General features: G+C 39.7%; 1 protein-coding gene across 1 annotated transcript in view; it reads left to right on the forward strand.

The window, feature by feature from the left end:
* The first annotated feature begins 8,707 nt into the window (after nucleotides 1-8,707).
* The window catches only part of MYLK3 (myosin light chain kinase 3), a 33,957-nt gene continuing 25,585 nt past the window's right edge, over nucleotides 8,708-17,079 (forward strand). The window contains exon 1 of the mRNA XM_086620935.1: nucleotides 8,708-8,800. Within this exon, the coding sequence (XP_086477061.1) occupies nucleotides 8,708-8,800 (93 nt within the window). The remainder of the gene's footprint in view (nucleotides 8,801-17,079) is intronic.

Below are 17,079 nucleotides of genomic sequence, written 5' to 3' on the forward strand. Positions count from 1 at the left end.
TTTTTTCTCCAGAAGAAAACCTAAACCTGCTTTCACCGAAGCAGTTTAATTTCAGGCTCAAAACATGGTTCTCATGAATCACTTTGTGTCATCATGCAGCACATCCCTCAGGAAAATGTCAGGTCCCCCTCCCTCATTTTCCCAGTACCCCCTACAAGCTGCTTTTCTTGTTGCCTCTTAGCTTTTTATGTAGACCTTGAACTCCATCTTATAAAAGTTAAGCCTTTGGTCTTCTACTATGCACTTATTTCTTTCAATCATACCTTAGTCTTTAATTTTGTCATTAGAGTTAAGAAATAAATACTATTTTTAATCCTGGACAGTGTTGAAGACCATAAAATGCTGTTAAGAACAGTTAGTGTTCCAGATACCAGGAGTATAAACATTAATAGTCTGCCAGTTTTTCAAGTTTCAGTGTTTTTTGTTTTGTATTAAAATAAATAGGTTTTAAATATTTTATTGAAAATATCTTGCAAATAAAAATCTTCCGCTTGAGATCTGAGTTGCTTTATTTGGATAAGTTGTGTAGCAGAATGTGTGTGTGTGTGTGTATATGCACGTGTGAGCATGTGTAATGATGAGATGCGTGGTTGGAGTCTGCTGTCTAGGTGGTCTGGATCCCAGGTCTTGAACCTCAACAACAGCAAAGAAGTGGTTCTCCTGAGGTCACTGAACTAGGTAGAGCAATCGGTGAACCAGGAGTTCTGGTTTTGGTAAAATGAATAAATGGTACTGAGTCCTAACGCTGATTTCACTGGCACTGCACAGGAGTCTGTAATGTGCTTGAAAGTAATGTTTATTGATGGGAGTTTACTACTTTGGCAATTAAAATAATTCTGATGTATTAAAAGACATCTTTAAGTAAAAGGATACAGTTTATTTACAGTGTAGTTCATGAATCTTTAGATCTAATGGTGTCACAGCATGCACAAGAGGTGCACTAGGTATTCATCTATCTTGTGAAACCAACGCTCTGAAGGTAATACAGGTTTTGTCTTGAACACAAGATGGAAGTCAGAAAAGACATGAGTGTAAGAAACTCTTGAAAGGAATAGCTGTTTATTTTGCATGAGACTGTCAGCTGGAGGACTTCATTAAAACTATGAAACATTGATGTGTAACTTCAAATGAATGAAATTTAGAAATGCAAGGCTCAATTTTTTTTTTTTTTAAATTCATTAGGGAACCTATGTTACTGTAGAACGAGGACTAAGGTATAATTGGTTTTTACTTCAGCTTTCTGAAACAGTGGATGATAATGATTACTTTTGTCATCTTGAAAAAGTAACAAATCTCTCTGTTCTTTAAGATGGAGCAATTCCATAAAGTGAAAAATGATAGAGTTTTGAGATGTTTAAGACATTGAGATATATTGAGTCTTTGCCAAGTACTGATTCAGAGCCTGATCTGGTAGTTTTACGTCTTAATTCTGTTGAAAAAGAAGAAACTAAATTAAAAACTTGAAAAAAATAAAATTGTACAAGTAGAATTCACTGCCAAATCAAGTGGACAAATCTAAGATTTGAAGATGAGCATTAGAATTTACTCTTAGGATTTTTTTTTTGCAATGACAGGTCTTGATGTCCTGTGAAAGGTTTTCAAGCAGGTACTTTTAAAACAAGCTGTTCGTTTAAGTGAATGATTAAAATTATGTAATGTCTTTCTAACAATTGCATAGAGCAGTGTTTTGAAAATAGTACCTCAAAGCAGTGAATAATGAGCTGAATGGAAATGGAGAAAGAAGCCTAATTTAGATAAATGCTAATAGCTGCATTCTGAAGAATAGCCTAACTGTCCGGATGGGGAAGAGGTGTCCCATGGTGTGGAGGATTGCTCATGAGTCTTGTTGCCTCTCAATGTATTTTTCTGTCATTGTTGCTCATGCCTGTTTTAAAAAGATTGAGAGTCTCATCCAGAATATTTAGCTTGCATTTCTTGGCGCTGACCAAATTACAAACTTGGCAACTTGTTGCTTACAACATTTGCAGTGCTATCTACTGGCACACAGTTACTTAGCAACAGTGAAGCTCACATTTGTGTACAGCTCGTGTATGCATCTAAATGTAGTTCTAGGGGAGAAAAAAGGTTGAAGGAATACAGAGGTTGGAAGAGGAAACATACTTTAACAATTTGTGCTGTTGAGCAATTTTGATTTTGACAGCGGCGGTAGTACATAGGAAAATATGTCTCATGAAGTGTTTTGTCTTTTAAAATCTTTATTAGATTGTTAATGCATTACAAGAACTTGAAAACAAAAGGAACAGAAGCCTACTCCTACCAACTACAGAAAGATCAAAAATAACAATACAGTAAATGGAAAAAAGCAGATGACACATTCTGTTTTGGATGCATATATTACAAATGTATTCCTGGGAAACAAGATTGGTTATTTGAATATGAGGAATCTGAGAAAGTCACAAAAATGGTGTATAGATATTTTGTGAGACTAACAGGTGGGTTGAGATTATTTTAAACTAATTATTTCTGAAATTGTTGTTTGCTGCTTGTCAATTTACTACTGCTTCTTTGCTGACCAAGCTGTGATACCTTAAGGGGTTTTTGACAGCTTGCACTCTTTGACTGCCGTAATACTCAAAAGCACTATGACATAAAAGGCCACCAGCAGACTGTTATTGTATGATGATTACCTTAATCTCAATTTCTGGGATTTCAGGCATGCAGTTCTCACTATGAGCCAGTGTTACAGCTGCGGTGGAGTTTCTTTATATAGCAAAGGGAGGAAGGTCATTGCAGCTCACCCCAGACACGAGAAGGAGTCAGGGACCAGAGTGACCAAGCTTGGCATGGTGAAGGTAGAGGAACGAAAAGCTAGACATAGCTAGAGAATGGAGAAGGGTATAATGATGAGAATTAGATGAGTGTTTTAAGGCTGTTGGGAGAGAGACATGGAGACCTGTAGGATATGGTGGAGAAAGCAATGCATATATTTCACGTTTCTGGAGATGTGAGGAGGAGCAGGGCAATTTGGAGAGCTAGAGAGGTGACTGGAGAGGTGCTGTGTTTTTAGGAGGAGTAAGAATACTGCTGTTCAAGCTGTTCTCAGAGCTGAGCAGTTTCTTTTTAACTAAAAATTAAATGCTTTGAGAAATGAATTATTCAAAGGCTATATTCTTTTTTTTTCTGTATTGTTTGGGCTTCTCCATCTGTATCCTTAGTTATGAGTTTACTGGGCTTTTCTTGTGGGGAAACAGATTCAGATATGACAGAAGAAAAAACAAGATCCCCCACCACCACTGGGAGTGGAATTGAGAGTGTTAATCCTTGTTTTTCAGAGCTGATTCAAAATGAGGAGACATCTTGTAAAGAAGGTTTTGGGGGACTGGAATGAGCCTAGTTAGTGGACACTGATTTAAAGAGAGAGAAAAAAAAGTTAGCAATCCAGACTGCAAAAGATAAAATACATCTAAAATATTTATCTCTGAATTTCAAACACAAATGTAAAGGATCCTTTAAATCTGACATCCACATGTATGTTCATTTACACATTTTGGTGCTGCATGTGTACTTTATGAGGCTTACTCACAGAAATTATACCAAGTTAATGGACCATGGAAATGAGAGGTTGTAATTACCAACTATGCTTTGTGTCTGCCTCAGAGTGGGTAAGAGAGTATGAGTTAATTCCTCATTAAAAAGTACAGAATAAGGAATGTGCAAAGTAGCTTAATAAAAATCTATTGTCCAATGCAAATGACAGCCTACTCATCTCATTTTCTGGGAAACATGTTTGATCTTCTCTTCTCACTACTGTGGGCTGGTTTTTTGAGGCCAAGTGGAGGAATGATGTCAAATTCTTTTGGTTTCAGGTTTTTGCAAAAGGTTACCTCTCTGTGTTAAAAACTAACAGGCTGTTGAACAGGAAATCTGTGTTACAACAAGTGCTTTGCAAAGGAGAATAAGGTAAAACTAGAAAAGTTCATCTTTTTCCTTTTGCTATTCATTTTTTCACTAGTGGAGGCTAGAAGGGTGCAGGTGCTGTCTGCCTCAGCATCCCAAACTTGTTTGCTGCAAGTAGGATTGACCTGTGTAACAAGGCTCTGTGCAGTACAGAAGTAAAAGATTGCTGCCCCGAAATTTGCCCCCGTCCTTACAGAGAAGGCTTCAATCTCTTCTTCTCTGGACCTTTTTTATGACCATCAAAGCCAGGTTTGCCTTGTAACGTGGTGTGCTTTGAATGCAAAATCATCTACCCATGCTTGCCAGGAGACAAAGTAGATACTGAGTCACTTTGTCTCCTTTAATTTGTTTTTAGGGTGATTGGAGCTATTTTCAAAGTGTTCACTAGGTGAGTTGCCTTTCGTGAGTTTATTCTGCTGCACGCTTACCCACCCGCTTTGGCAACTGGAACAAAAGCAGAATAGTACAAGAATGTAAATCTGCTGACAGTTGTGCTTGTGTTTGTGCTTTGCAGGCAAGATTTGTTATAGTGCAAATCTTTGTGGGCTAATGAAGTTAAAGCAGGGCTTTAGATACTATTCTTTTAAACAAAAGCGGACTGCCTAAAGCTGTCTCTGCTAGTGTTTTCCTTCTGAAACAATGAGAGTGAATGCTGCAGGTTTAAAAATGGAATATAATTTATGAGGCTTCTAGCCTTGGGGATGAGTCCTTGTGTACATGGGATTTAAAATATAAAATTAATATTAATGAGGTGGGGAGGCTTTCAGAGCTGGCCTTTAATACTAATCCATTGTGAGTGGAGCAGCTCTAGAAATGTGCTGATACTGGCACAGAGACAACCAGGAATTGACTGCTCTTAGGAAATGGCTCATCAGTCAAAGTCTTCACAGACTCTTGAATGCTTGTCCTGATCAGATACAGAAGGGGATTTGAACATTTCTGGTGTCAATACTCTGCCTGCTGATTCTGCGTGCGTTTCCCTGGGAATGCTCTTGTATGCTGGCATTCGGTTCTAGCTTGTTGCATGGATGGAAGCGTAATGAAAGGGTAAGTTATTGATAGAGTTTGGAAATCCCTTTTGGAAGAGAACTGTGAACCTTCAATTAAGTGCTTTGAGCATAGTCATGATGAGTTAAACCAGGTGACATCAGTATTAGTAGCTCCCTGCCCCTGATTATTATTGACAAAAAGGCTCTAAAATACGTAAGTAGTAATTCTAAGTGTGTTAGAATGTGCAAAGGGACTAAAGAAATGTGCAAAGGGACTAAAGCTTCTCCTTATTTATTTTCAGGAAGGAAGTTATTCTATATTAATTGCCATGTTAACAGTTTCAGCTAAGGAGTGTTGTTTAGATTATAAATTCCCTGAAAATGGGATGTGTTTGTGGAGCAGTGCACCTCTGCCTAATCCACAGAGGCTGATGCTGGGAGATAGGAAAGGTCACCTCAGAAATGCTGAGCCCCTTCATTGCACTCTGTAGTTAGTGCAGGAATTGGTGTATCTGGCTGGGGAAGCTAGTAATAATTAATAACCTCTTAACATTACCTTTTTCCTTTTCTTGGTCTTTGCTCCGAGTGCACTGATCTAGCTGTCAAACACCTCTTGGTTTGAAAGAGGAGCTGCAGAGTCTAAGTATAGCAGATTTGTAGAGTTGCTCTGAAAGCTGAAGTACTGAGCTCGATCTTGATTTCATTTGTTGGGTGTTACTTGTGTTATTTTTGGAAAAGCTTTGCATTTATTCTGTAAGGAAATGATGTCTCGTGACATCTACAAAGCCTACACTGGAGTACCTATACTCAAGATGAGCACTTTCCTTGTCTCTGGCTCTTAGTATTTTACAGCAGGCACCAGACACTTTTTTCCTTTTCTGTAGAATCCACTAGACTTTTCCCTAGTACTAAAGAAAGTAGTCCTGTGTCGATTGCCTGGTTTCTATCCACAGCAACACATTTAACTTGATGAAAAGTGGACTATTTCCTTGTTGTGGATTGAAGGTTACGTAGTTGCTACTGATTTGCTCCTTTTAATACTCTTCCAAAAAGCCGGTCCAGAGTTGGCATCGTAAGATCTGAAATGACAATGCGGAGAGAAAAGCTCCAAATTTATTTTTTTTCATAAGCTAAAATGAAGAAAAAGCAAAGTCAGTGGAGCTTATAGTCATAATAATTATATTCATAGTATTAATTAATGAAAATACTGCAGGAAGGTGGTGTTTTATGCTACAGTTCCGTATTTGGATCTGCTAATGGAAGATCGCAGGCTGAGCATTGCTTGTTCCGGAGTGCTTGCCAAATTTCCTAAAGGATTCTCTTTGTCATGCAAGCTTCCCCCGTGGCATGGCGCTTACATGCTGTACATGCCTCTGCTGCCACATTAAGTAATAGCATCTCTTTATTAAATTTGGAGTAACAACATGATTATTTTTGCTATTGGAATAAGTCTCACATGTATTAAAAATACCTTTTTTTCCCTTCTCCTGGATCAAGGGATCTCCTGACTCATCTATTAAGCGCTACACCTTTTGAATAGCTGTAGTATTTGTTATTTTTTTAGGATCTGGCATAGGAGTCTTTAATTCGTACAATCAATTACGTGTTAATAAAAAAAGCTTAAGGCCGTGTTCAAGAGCTTCATGCCTGTGTGGGTAGTCTCCTCTCCCATTGAGAGTGCCTGGATAGTGTTCCTTGTGCAAATGCCAGGAATACTGCTTGCGATGCTGCCACAAAGCCTGCAACAGTCTTGCCCTATCCAGGCAAAATGGCTCAGCAGCACTCTCACTGCTTACTGCTCAGAAGACACCGTTTTTCCCATACCACTATATGGAGCTAGAACTTATGGGGTGGTTTTGCCTTTTAAAAGGGGGAATTGTAATAATAGATTCTAAAGCTCTGAAAATATTCTGTGAACTAGGAAGAATTTAACTCAGTTTTACAGGTGGAAAAGCCAAGGCACACAGATCGAGTTAGAAGTGACACAGGAGTCTGGCTGTTGAGACTGGCCTTGCATCTCTGAAGGTCTGAGTCCAGTGTCTCAGGCAGCCTCAGGTTGCCTGTGTCCCTCACCAGGATGTTAGACTAGTAACCTCTTGGTAGAACTATCTCACGTCTATGAACTGCAGTCAAGTCATCCTGTACCCCAGGCAACCCGTGGCCTTTTCACTTGTTTGCCGAAGGGCCTGGAAAACGTTCCCTGCCAGGCAATGACAAATACTTGCAGCACAGCAAGCACGGCCATCTCCTCCCTGGCTTTTGCTCTGCAAGATATCCTCATTCACCTTAATTAGCTGGTTTTGCCAGTACTCACACTGGTTTTATTTTCTTTTTTAACAGCATATTGGTTATCTTGCTGTACAGACCCAAGTGGAATCGAAGCACTTGTTTTTGCTCTGAAAGGGGTAGCCAGATCTATACCCACACTTCTGGACCTGACATCTCTTAGATCATAATGATAAAGGTATGGTATCTTGTATCTGTTGCTTGCTTGAATATTTTAGGGGAGAGTGCATGTGCACTCATCCAGGGGTAAATACACACATCTATTTTGATTTAAGCAGTGAAGACATGGCCCATGCTAAGCCCAGATGTTGCGGTCTGAGATACTTGTCCATCTGCTCAAAGGCCACTGGTCCATAGTGAGTGGCTGTCATTTAGTATACCCATGCCTGATGTGATTCAGGTGAATGTTAGATCACTTGTAGCTAGTAATCAGAGCTAATTCTACTGCAGCTGCTTGGTGGAGTGGGAAAGGAAGGCACAGCACTGATGAAAATTGAAAGTAGATTTGTTTCTACTTTTCCAGAACTTACTTTCCTTCTTAGGTCATCCAGCATCTCAGTGTCTGTTGTCTTTGTATATTTGTACTCCATTGACACAGTCTTATAGGTAACAACTCAATAAAAAAAAGTGTATTTTACACAGGGCAAAATAAAAAGGAATTCATTAACTGAGGACCAAATCCATGAGAAGGAACGTCATTTGGGTGCATTATGGCTGCTTATCAATCTAATTGTGTAGGTAGAAAAAAAATTGAAAAGATTCTAAATCTAGGGGTTCACAAATATGCCTACATGGGCTTCATAGCAACATACACTTGTGTGAGTACTTTTTGTTTGACTGCAAGGTATTTTACAGACTGAAGTGAATGGCTCTGTATGCATAGTTATGCATAGTGTGAGACTAGAAACAGTGCTTGAAGGCATCGGTAGGTATGTGAATTCTAATGGAGGATGAATATTTGTCCTTTTCTGTCCATTCTTTTGTTCCCTCTGTTCCTATGTTATCACTTAAGAAACTGGAAATGAAAGAAATGCCCACATTTGTAATAATCATGTTATATCAAAGCAAATATCCTGCAGCAGTAATCAGTGTCACTGAGAAAAACAGCAGTCAGATAAATGACAGTCCTGTCACTGCTTAGCTAAAGTAAACGTGCTGTCCCTAAGTTACAGCTAAAGCAAAGTTAAATTGGGCAAAAATAAGCTAAGGAACAGAGAAGTGCAAAGAAGGGGCTCCTTAGTGACTGAAGAGCTTTGGCTATCATCTGCTGTTGTTTCCGTGCCTTACAGTAGCCGTTATCAGTAATTCAGGAAGTGAGCTGCTGGGGTATGGATAGAACTTAGTACTGCTGACAAGGAAGTGAAATGATTGAAATGCCTGGTGTAGTGTTAGATAAGACGAAATGCCTAGTTTATCGCACAAGCAGAATTCTAGCAAGATCCAGGGAGGCTGTGCAGCTTTATTCAGTAAAAGGCTGCAGGCTACCTGGGTGACCACCATACAAGCCACACAGGATGGGAACCTTGTATCAGGAATCTTCCCTGCACAGATCCCTTCGTTTGAGCATGGGAGGATTTTGTGTTTCTGATTACATTAAGAGATTTACGGTAAGAGACTCCTTAGTGTTTTATTGTGAGCCTAGTTTGAAAGTAAAAACTTTCTATATGGTGCAGCATTGGTTTGTGCCTTTTGTAAAGCGCTGTGTTTGACGTTCTTGGCCAGGTGGTGCAGTCTGTTGGCTTGCGCAGCACCTCCGATGTCAAGGAGGTGTGTCTGAAATGAGTGCAGGCTTTGCCTTTGTAAACAAGTTTCTATTTCATGAGAGCTGTGGCACATTAAAACTTTTATTCTAAGCGGTAGATTTGTTGTATAGGATGCCAAACTGCCACTGGGATTATGTGAAGGTTGGCTGTTACAGCTTTTTGCTTTAGTTGGCTTAGGTCTGAGAGTTTGAAGACAATGAATTTGTTGGGCAGGCTCATACTGAGGTGATTTAATGAGGAACCAAATTCTGCATGAGCCCGTTCGACCTGGAGTCAAACCAGTGCAATCCACTTGGTACCTCAAACATGTTCTCTGTGGCAGTACTTAAAAGTTGTGAGACCAGAACCTCACTGTGCAAGGGTCTGAGGAAACAGTGAAAGAGAGTTTGTCTCTGAAAGCTTTAACCACCGATTGACAGACCGTAGACCCTGCAAGAGGAGAGAGATGTACAGATGTCACTGATGGAAGAGGGAGTAGAAATCTGCTTTTCTAACATTGTAAGCTGTTCATCAAACCACAGTGCATTTTAAAGCTTCCTGTGGGGTTCTGTTTCCATTGCTAAAGTGCTAGGCAGTCTAGGGAAACACTGTTTCTGTTTTCTTTGATTTGTTTGCATTTGCCTACTTTTTGAGTTGCTGAAAAGACCATTATCATCCAGACAGAAGCAAAAAATGGAGTTACGCAACCTTAAAAAGAATGCCATGTATATATAATTACAGTTCAAGTAATTAAAAAAAAAAAGTTGTAGGAGTTGCATTTTAAATGACAATGGATCAGACTGGGGGGGGGTTAGGGTTGTTTTCTTTCAAAATTTTGAAGAAATGTATTTTGCTCAATGCTAATGCTAATGGGCTTTCTTAAAGAGTTTATATTTGTAATCATTTAGTTCTTTAAAGAGCCAATGGAGTAAATGAACTAAATCAACAGTCGTATACAAAATTCTGGCCCAATTGAAGAAAATAAAAAAAAAAACTAATTTCAGTAAGTAGGATCTTGTTCCAAAGCCCCAAATTAATCTAATGTAACGCAGAGTGGATTTAATATAGCTAACAGTACAATATGATTTTCTAGATGTCAGTTATTACAGAAACAGAATGGCTCAGAAGACTAGATATGTTTCATACTCCTCTAGCTGCCTGATTTATTGTCTGTTTAAGGCAACATAACAGAAGAAAAACTTGGTCTATTAATTTAATTGAATATACTACTCAACTGTTCTTTATGCTGAAAAGATAATGATGTGTTTAAATTGTTTTTCAACTTCCTGTTAAAGAAAGATATTAAACAGCCCGAAATACAGGCAATTTTTCTTTTGGTTGTTGCTGGAGGAATGCAAATGAAAGATATTCCAGGACAGAAAGTGGGTTTAGAAGCATCAAGGCAAACAATCAGAGCTTTTTAGACTAGTCATGTCATGGGGGAAGAAAGTCAGTACTGCAGTTCTCTGTCTACATGGCATTCTGTGGCTTGGCTCTGCAGATCAAAGTTAGTATTTTGCAACAATATGAAAGCTATAATGAGATTCAGAATATCTTATTTCTCTGCAATTGGTCTGTTGACTGAGTAATTCTTTGATATTAACTGCTTCAATTTCCCTTTCTGTGAAACTAGTGATAATGATATTTCTCTTCTGAAAACATATTAACATCTACAGGTAAAAGCTATCTTAAATTTAGTTTGATTTATTGGTTTCCCTAGTCCTCAGTGAGCTAAGAATCAAAAATAACTTTGTTTTGGATGTCTTGCATTGGATTACATCACTCTGGCCAGTTTACCAAACTTATTATCTCTTAGAAAATCATTCTTTGTTTTGTTCACAAAGCTAGCACTCAAACTCCTGGAACTTTATAAAGGGAAGGATGTTTTTGGAGGATATGACCAGCAAAAAAGCATATAAGGATAAATAGTGTCTTGGACCACGTGTGCAGTTCTTACTAAAGTTGGTGAGAGCTGCTCTAATCTGTAAGCTTAATATTAACCCCAGTGAGAGCTCTCTTCTCTCATGTAGCCTGTAAGTTGGGTTTAAGCCTGTTGTAGCAGGAGCTGATGAGTTTATATACACTTCTGATTTCAGTGGTCGCAGTGTGGAACTTCTTGTTTCTGGCACAGTGCTTGATGATCTGCCTGCTTGTACTCGAGTAAGTGGCTGGCTCAGCTGATCCTGGTGTTGTGGAAGGACTCATAACACTAGGCAGCTCTGTAAACAGTGACCTGAGTGTGTTTACAGATTGATTGGAAGTTTGTGTTATTGCTCAGATGTACAGTGGAGGGTGTAGTTCATGCTCAGGCGATAAGATGAGGCATTTTGTTTCCAAAACTAATTGGACTCTTCCTTAAGAAAGGCAGTGATAGGAGTGTTCTTACATGTGCCTGAAGACTGAGTTGCCTATAGTTCCTTCAAGCTTTTCCTTCCCATGAACCAAACGGTTTTGATGTTCAGCTGCATCAGTCCTTTTAACCTTGCTGCTGCTGCTCTTTCTTCTACTTGCTGGACCTTACTCATGTTTTAGGACATGTCCACTTAGTGAGATATCTGAAGTCACCTAGTCCTTCACAAAAGCTAATCTTGATGCTCCTCTCCTACTTCTTGTTTGTGGTAGAGGGTGTGCGTTCCACTCTCATTTTTGGGGGGTAACATCTTGCTGCAAATTTGCTACTCAGGGTTACTTCTCCTGAGAGTCCTGTGTATGGTTATTTGAACCTCCTCAGATACTCTTGGTTCACATCTTGACCTATGTGTATTTGTTTTTGAATGTCTTGCACTGCACAACAATTACCTTCATTTTAATCTCTCTTTGAACAGTTGTCTCTCGTTTTGTGTGGTTATCTGATGCTTGGATTGCAGAGCTGCTGGGATAGGCCTGATAGAGACCTGTCCTTGACACCTGCAGTTCAGGCTCCTGCTCACCTGAGGAGTCAATCACTCCTTTACTGGGCAGACTAGATCTGGGATCCCTGGGTCTGGGGCAGTCTCCATACCGCAGAGGCCTGGACTACCATCCTTGGGTCCAGAGTCTTGGCAGGCTATGTGCAGACTGTTATGGAGAGCTAGCAGAAAGGCAGACAAACTGGAAAAAAAAAAAAATCAGTGGAAGTAGTAAACCACTTTAAAGGATTGGGATTTTTTAGAAAAATACATGGTTTGAAAACTTCTGAGCATCTCAATTGTTAACACTGTTTACCCAGGCTTTGTAGGAACTGAAGAGAAAGATGTCATATGCTCCAATTTAAATTTTGCACCAGTGCATAGTGGTTTGCAGTCTGAATATATTCTCCTGAGTATCCTTTCAGACAGTTCATGTCCTAGAAACTAGAGTAGTAAACTCTATATAGTCTCTGGCATTACAGAACAGGTTTGTTTTTAGCTTCTCCCGTGGCTGAATTGAGACAGCAGGAGCTAGCAGGTCCTCCTGCTCTTGTCTTCTATATTTGAGGCTCACCTTTCATTCTCTGATTTCTCCTCATCCTGGTATTCAGGCCTGAGCAGTGCATGTGCTTTATGGTTCTTCCAACTTATTTACTCATGCCCCCATCTTCAGGTATGTCCTGTCCTGAATGCTACTTTTCAGAGACCTGATTCTTCCAGCACCATCGTTACATGCTGACTGGTATTGTGTGGGGCCGGGTAGAATTGAAAAGAAATGCCCGTTTTCTAGAAATAGCTCTGTTCTGGATATTATCTTAGTGAGTTTCTGTTCCCAGTTTCAGCTGAAGTCCCCCAGAAGCCCAGTATGGGGAGCTTCAGCTTCAGGGTCCTGGTGAATTCTCAGCAGCTCTTTAGGAATAGGCATAGCTTGAATTGCGTGTTCCATGGCCTCTCTTGCTATAAAGAGAAAATCGTTCACTACAAATTTGATGATTGACCTTTTTGTTTCTGAGTTTGCTTTATACAGAGTTAGCAGTCTTAGGTGCAGAAAACATTGGCACAAATTATTGAATGGCTGATGAGGTCATCCTGCTCCGTGAGGCAGTTCTGACCATGGCTGTCAGTGGTAGTTTCTCTTGGTAAGCCAGGTAGAAAGCTGCCCGTCATTGCTGCGGGTCGTTGAGCCTGTTTCAGTGCACTTTTCACTGGGTTACGGTCAATGCAGAATTTCATAAGATCCACTCTTCACTAGATTCAGTTTAGAGAAACTTTTGCAAAATTTTCCTGTCCTTCCTTTTGTGACTGAACAAGAGCCAGGGAGCTCTGTGTTCCACCGTTTTCATGGACTGTGTGTAGAGACTCTTGCCAGGTGTAACTTGCTCACCTCTTTGCAGAATATTACTGCAGTCTTTTCCAGCATCCAGCCCAGCATTTTAACTACTTTCCTAATGTCTTACACTGAGAAGATCTTGATGTACTGTTACTAGATGTGTGGCTGGCACTGCCCTACTACTCTTCAGTGACAAATACTCCTGATATCAACTAATATGAAATCCAAACCATTTACATCCTGGATCTTTTGTCAATGGTGTTATTTGCTTGCTTTCCTCTGAGTGATTTTGCTTTACGGTGCCAGGACTTGGTGCTGTTTTTTTAGTCTAACACTACTAATCGATGTATCTGGGTTTACACTACAGCTGTCTCTGCAATGCTTCTGGGGATTAATTTGTCACTGATCTAACAGAAGAATTGCCAAATCAGTTGTTTAGTAGTTTTAATTCAGGACCTTCTTATGAGTGCAGAGAACCTTCTATACAGTTGCTTAAAATTAATCCTCTGGAGTCTGTTGGCTGTTGATTTAAGGTAGTAAGGTCGTTCAGAAGCAAAACTTCATGAATTCTGACAAAAGCCTTGCAGAGGAGCACTAGGGATACTTAACTATTCTGGGAGTGGGAATGGAATTGGAAATGGCTGCACCAACTGCTCTCTGGATTTCTGTTTTCACTAGGTATTTGTACTGAGATACTATCTTCAGATGGAAAAACAGACCACTGTGCTTACTCTGACCACCGGGGCTCTAACTCAAGGCTTCTAATTGACACCCAACTGTTCTTAAGCTATCTCTTTAGAGAGATAAACTTAAAAAATTGCCGCCTTGTTCCTTGCTCTGGAAACTGGCGCCTGTTGTTAGCTGCTTCCTACAATTTCCTTGGCATGTGGCATAATTTTCTTTTAGTAAAGCTTTTCTGTAGATGACATTCTTTTGTTTGTTTCCATTATGTTTTTTCCAATTTGATGAAAGTGATTATAAATTTAGCTGGAGATCTTTTGCACATCTAAAATATATGCAACGTTTTCTGTGGGGTTTTTTGCCAGACCTTTTAACATTCACCTAAAGGAGTGCAAGTGGCTTCTCTGAGTATTTGGTTACTGACAAGAGTTTGCAAAATCACCAGCTTTGGTACCTGAACTGTCTTACTCAGAATCATTTTCAAAGTAGAGTTTGTGTTGAGACTAAGCCTGAACTGATGTAGTTATTCCTGTGTTTGTGAATGACGTCAAAGCAAAATGTCAGAGATCTAAATCAGCAGGTGAATATAGCACATAACAGACTTCATTATAGGACAGATGACTATTTGCTTCATCTAGAATTTCCTTAACATGATATTCTGGTTATTAATGAGGAAGAGGAATGTCAAGGAGTGTTTTTATTTAAAAAAAGTAAAAAAACCCTCCATTATTAGGTTCCTGTAAAGACTGTTATTAGCAAAGAACACTGAGCACAGTACTTGGTGTTCATTGTACCACATCAGCAACTGCCAGATGGAAATGTGACAGAGAGAAAAAAATCAATAACTGAGACTCCAGCTTGCACAACTGCTTTTGCAATTGCTTGGAAAAAGTTTCAAAGAGTGTGTGTCTGTAGCCAAGGCATACTCAAGTCCAGTCAAATGGTTTGTGAGCAGCGGGAGGCTGTCCCTTGCATGGCCATCCATGAACACTTTGTTCACTTAATTCCAGTGCAGTCTGACATGGTTTGAGGTACTTGTGTGTTTTACCTTTCAAACACTTAAACCAATGCAATGTAAAATTTTGCTTGAGGTAATCATACTTTGATCAGTAACTACAAAGGGCAGAAGGGTAGCTGGGGAAACAGTCTTGTTGTCTTCTAACTTTGGAAATGTCAGTGGAGGAGCAAAGAAAAACGTCAATTATATTCTTTGGGCGATTGTCAATCATGGTATTGAGAAAGGTGAAGTTGGAAGCAATGGTTACAAGTTTGCAAGTTAGTGCAGCTCGGAGCGCGTGTTTTTTTCAGTACTTTTTCAAACTTGAAGCTTGAAAGATCTTCTGAAGTAACAAGGGAACAGAAGGCAGCACAAGGCACAGTGCAATTTGGCGACTTTCATCTTCTCAAACAAAAGTGTGTTGCTGGCAAAGCAGAGACTTTTCTGAGGGATTTAATTTGAAGCTAGTCAAATTTCACATCAGCAAGAAAGATTGTGCTGGTTTCAATGTGTTTTGGAGCAAACTCTGGGTTATGTAAGGTTTTAGCTTCTGAAAAGTTGACTGTCTAGAAATAACCCTTTCTTATGCAACAGATCTGTTCCCTATGTATTTTTACAGAGAGGCCTCTTGCATCACTTCAGTGACAAAAATTTGCTTTTACTGTTTTCCTGTAGGCATTACTGCACAGCCAAGGCTGCTCTTCTACATAACATTAGATTTCTACTGACTTAGAATTAGTTGTACCTGAGCAAACTACCATAGACAGGAGCTTTTGGCATGTGTAAAAAATGCCTTAGGGTTCTCTGCTGAGGTTCTCATAGTGGTGAGAAAGCATCTTGCAAATGAGAGGCTTCTTGAATCTGAGGGTAGCTTTTGTGGTTGACCATTTAAATCAGCAGGCTTTACTAGAAACTGACTGCATTAGATATAAAATCACTGAAATCCAGGGAAAGCAGAACGAGCAACATGACTTTCCTGTGCGGTTTCCAGAGGAGAACTCTTTGTTGGAGGTTGTGGAGGAGTGGGAGGGTGAATCCTCACCACCACACCAGGCAAACATTACTGATGACCAGCCTTCTGGTCCAAGTTGGTAAAATACTTTAGTTGCTGCTTGGGTTTAAAAGAAAAACAAAACTTTGAAAGAATGAAATTTAAATGTTAAATGAGATGGCTTCTTAATGTAGTTTCTGTGGTAACAGACGTGGTGGTGAGAATAAGCTCTGGGGTCAAAGGAGTGAATGCGGACGGGCAACAGGCGCTCTCTTGGCCTCCTGAGAGGCAAAGTAACCTGGAGCTGGAGGAAGGACTTAAAGGTTCTTGTTAAGCCATGTGGGCAAATAATAAACAGTGTTATCTAGAAATCTCATCACTTTGATGTAAATGAAATGTCATAATTGATCTGTTCAGCTATCTGCTGTCAGCTGCTTGACAGAGATGCATTACAACACTGCACATGATCTCAGATTTATTAACCTGTCCTTAGCTGTGCTGCTGCTTGGGAGCATTATCCTTAGATTCAGTTGTTTGGAAAGAATAAAATAGAAGGGAGAGAAGAAGTCAACTTGCAAGAGAGTGTTTCATAACCTGCCCCGTTAACAGTTTTCTGTCATTAAATACATAGAAAAGGAAAAGTTTATGTAGTGATGGTTAAGATTTACTTGATCTGGTACTACAGTAACGTTGTAGTCTTTGTGAGCTAGGCGATATTGAAATGTATCGTGCCAGGGTCACTTGGGAAGAGTGGTAGTGCTCTTTAGACCCTATTACTGTGCAGGTGGGTTTCAACCAACAGCCGACACGAGCGATGTGTTAAGTGTCAGGTTCTTGGCCTTCTAAAGCAGATGTGGGCCAGTTCCTGGTTTGATCTGAGCTCAGCAGGAAACCCGACTATTGAACTAGATGGACTTATCCAGACTGTATGGTGCTTCCTGCCCTCCGAAGTTTTTCCTCTAAATTAGACCCAATGCCCATTTCAGTGCTTGCCATTTGTCAGGAGAATTGGTCTCATGCTGCACCATTACTCTGTGGACATGATTTATTACCTTTCATGTGTCTAGGAAACATGCTGTTCATGAGAAATTACTCACTGGTGTAGGGCTTAATTTTTCAAAAGATTAGGTACCCTAAAAAAGTTTAGTTACCTTTTCATTTGCTAAGGGAAAAAGTAAGAACTGTGTCATGGTTAATGAGCTACAGCAGCTAGATGTAGATTAAGATGATTTTCAGTGTAACTTGAAAAGGTTGATA

This window comes from Tauraco erythrolophus, chromosome 15 (assembly GCF_009769465.1).
Source record: "Tauraco erythrolophus isolate bTauEry1 chromosome 15, bTauEry1.pri, whole genome shotgun sequence".
Lineage (NCBI taxonomy): Eukaryota > Metazoa > Chordata > Aves > Musophagiformes > Musophagidae > Tauraco > Tauraco erythrolophus.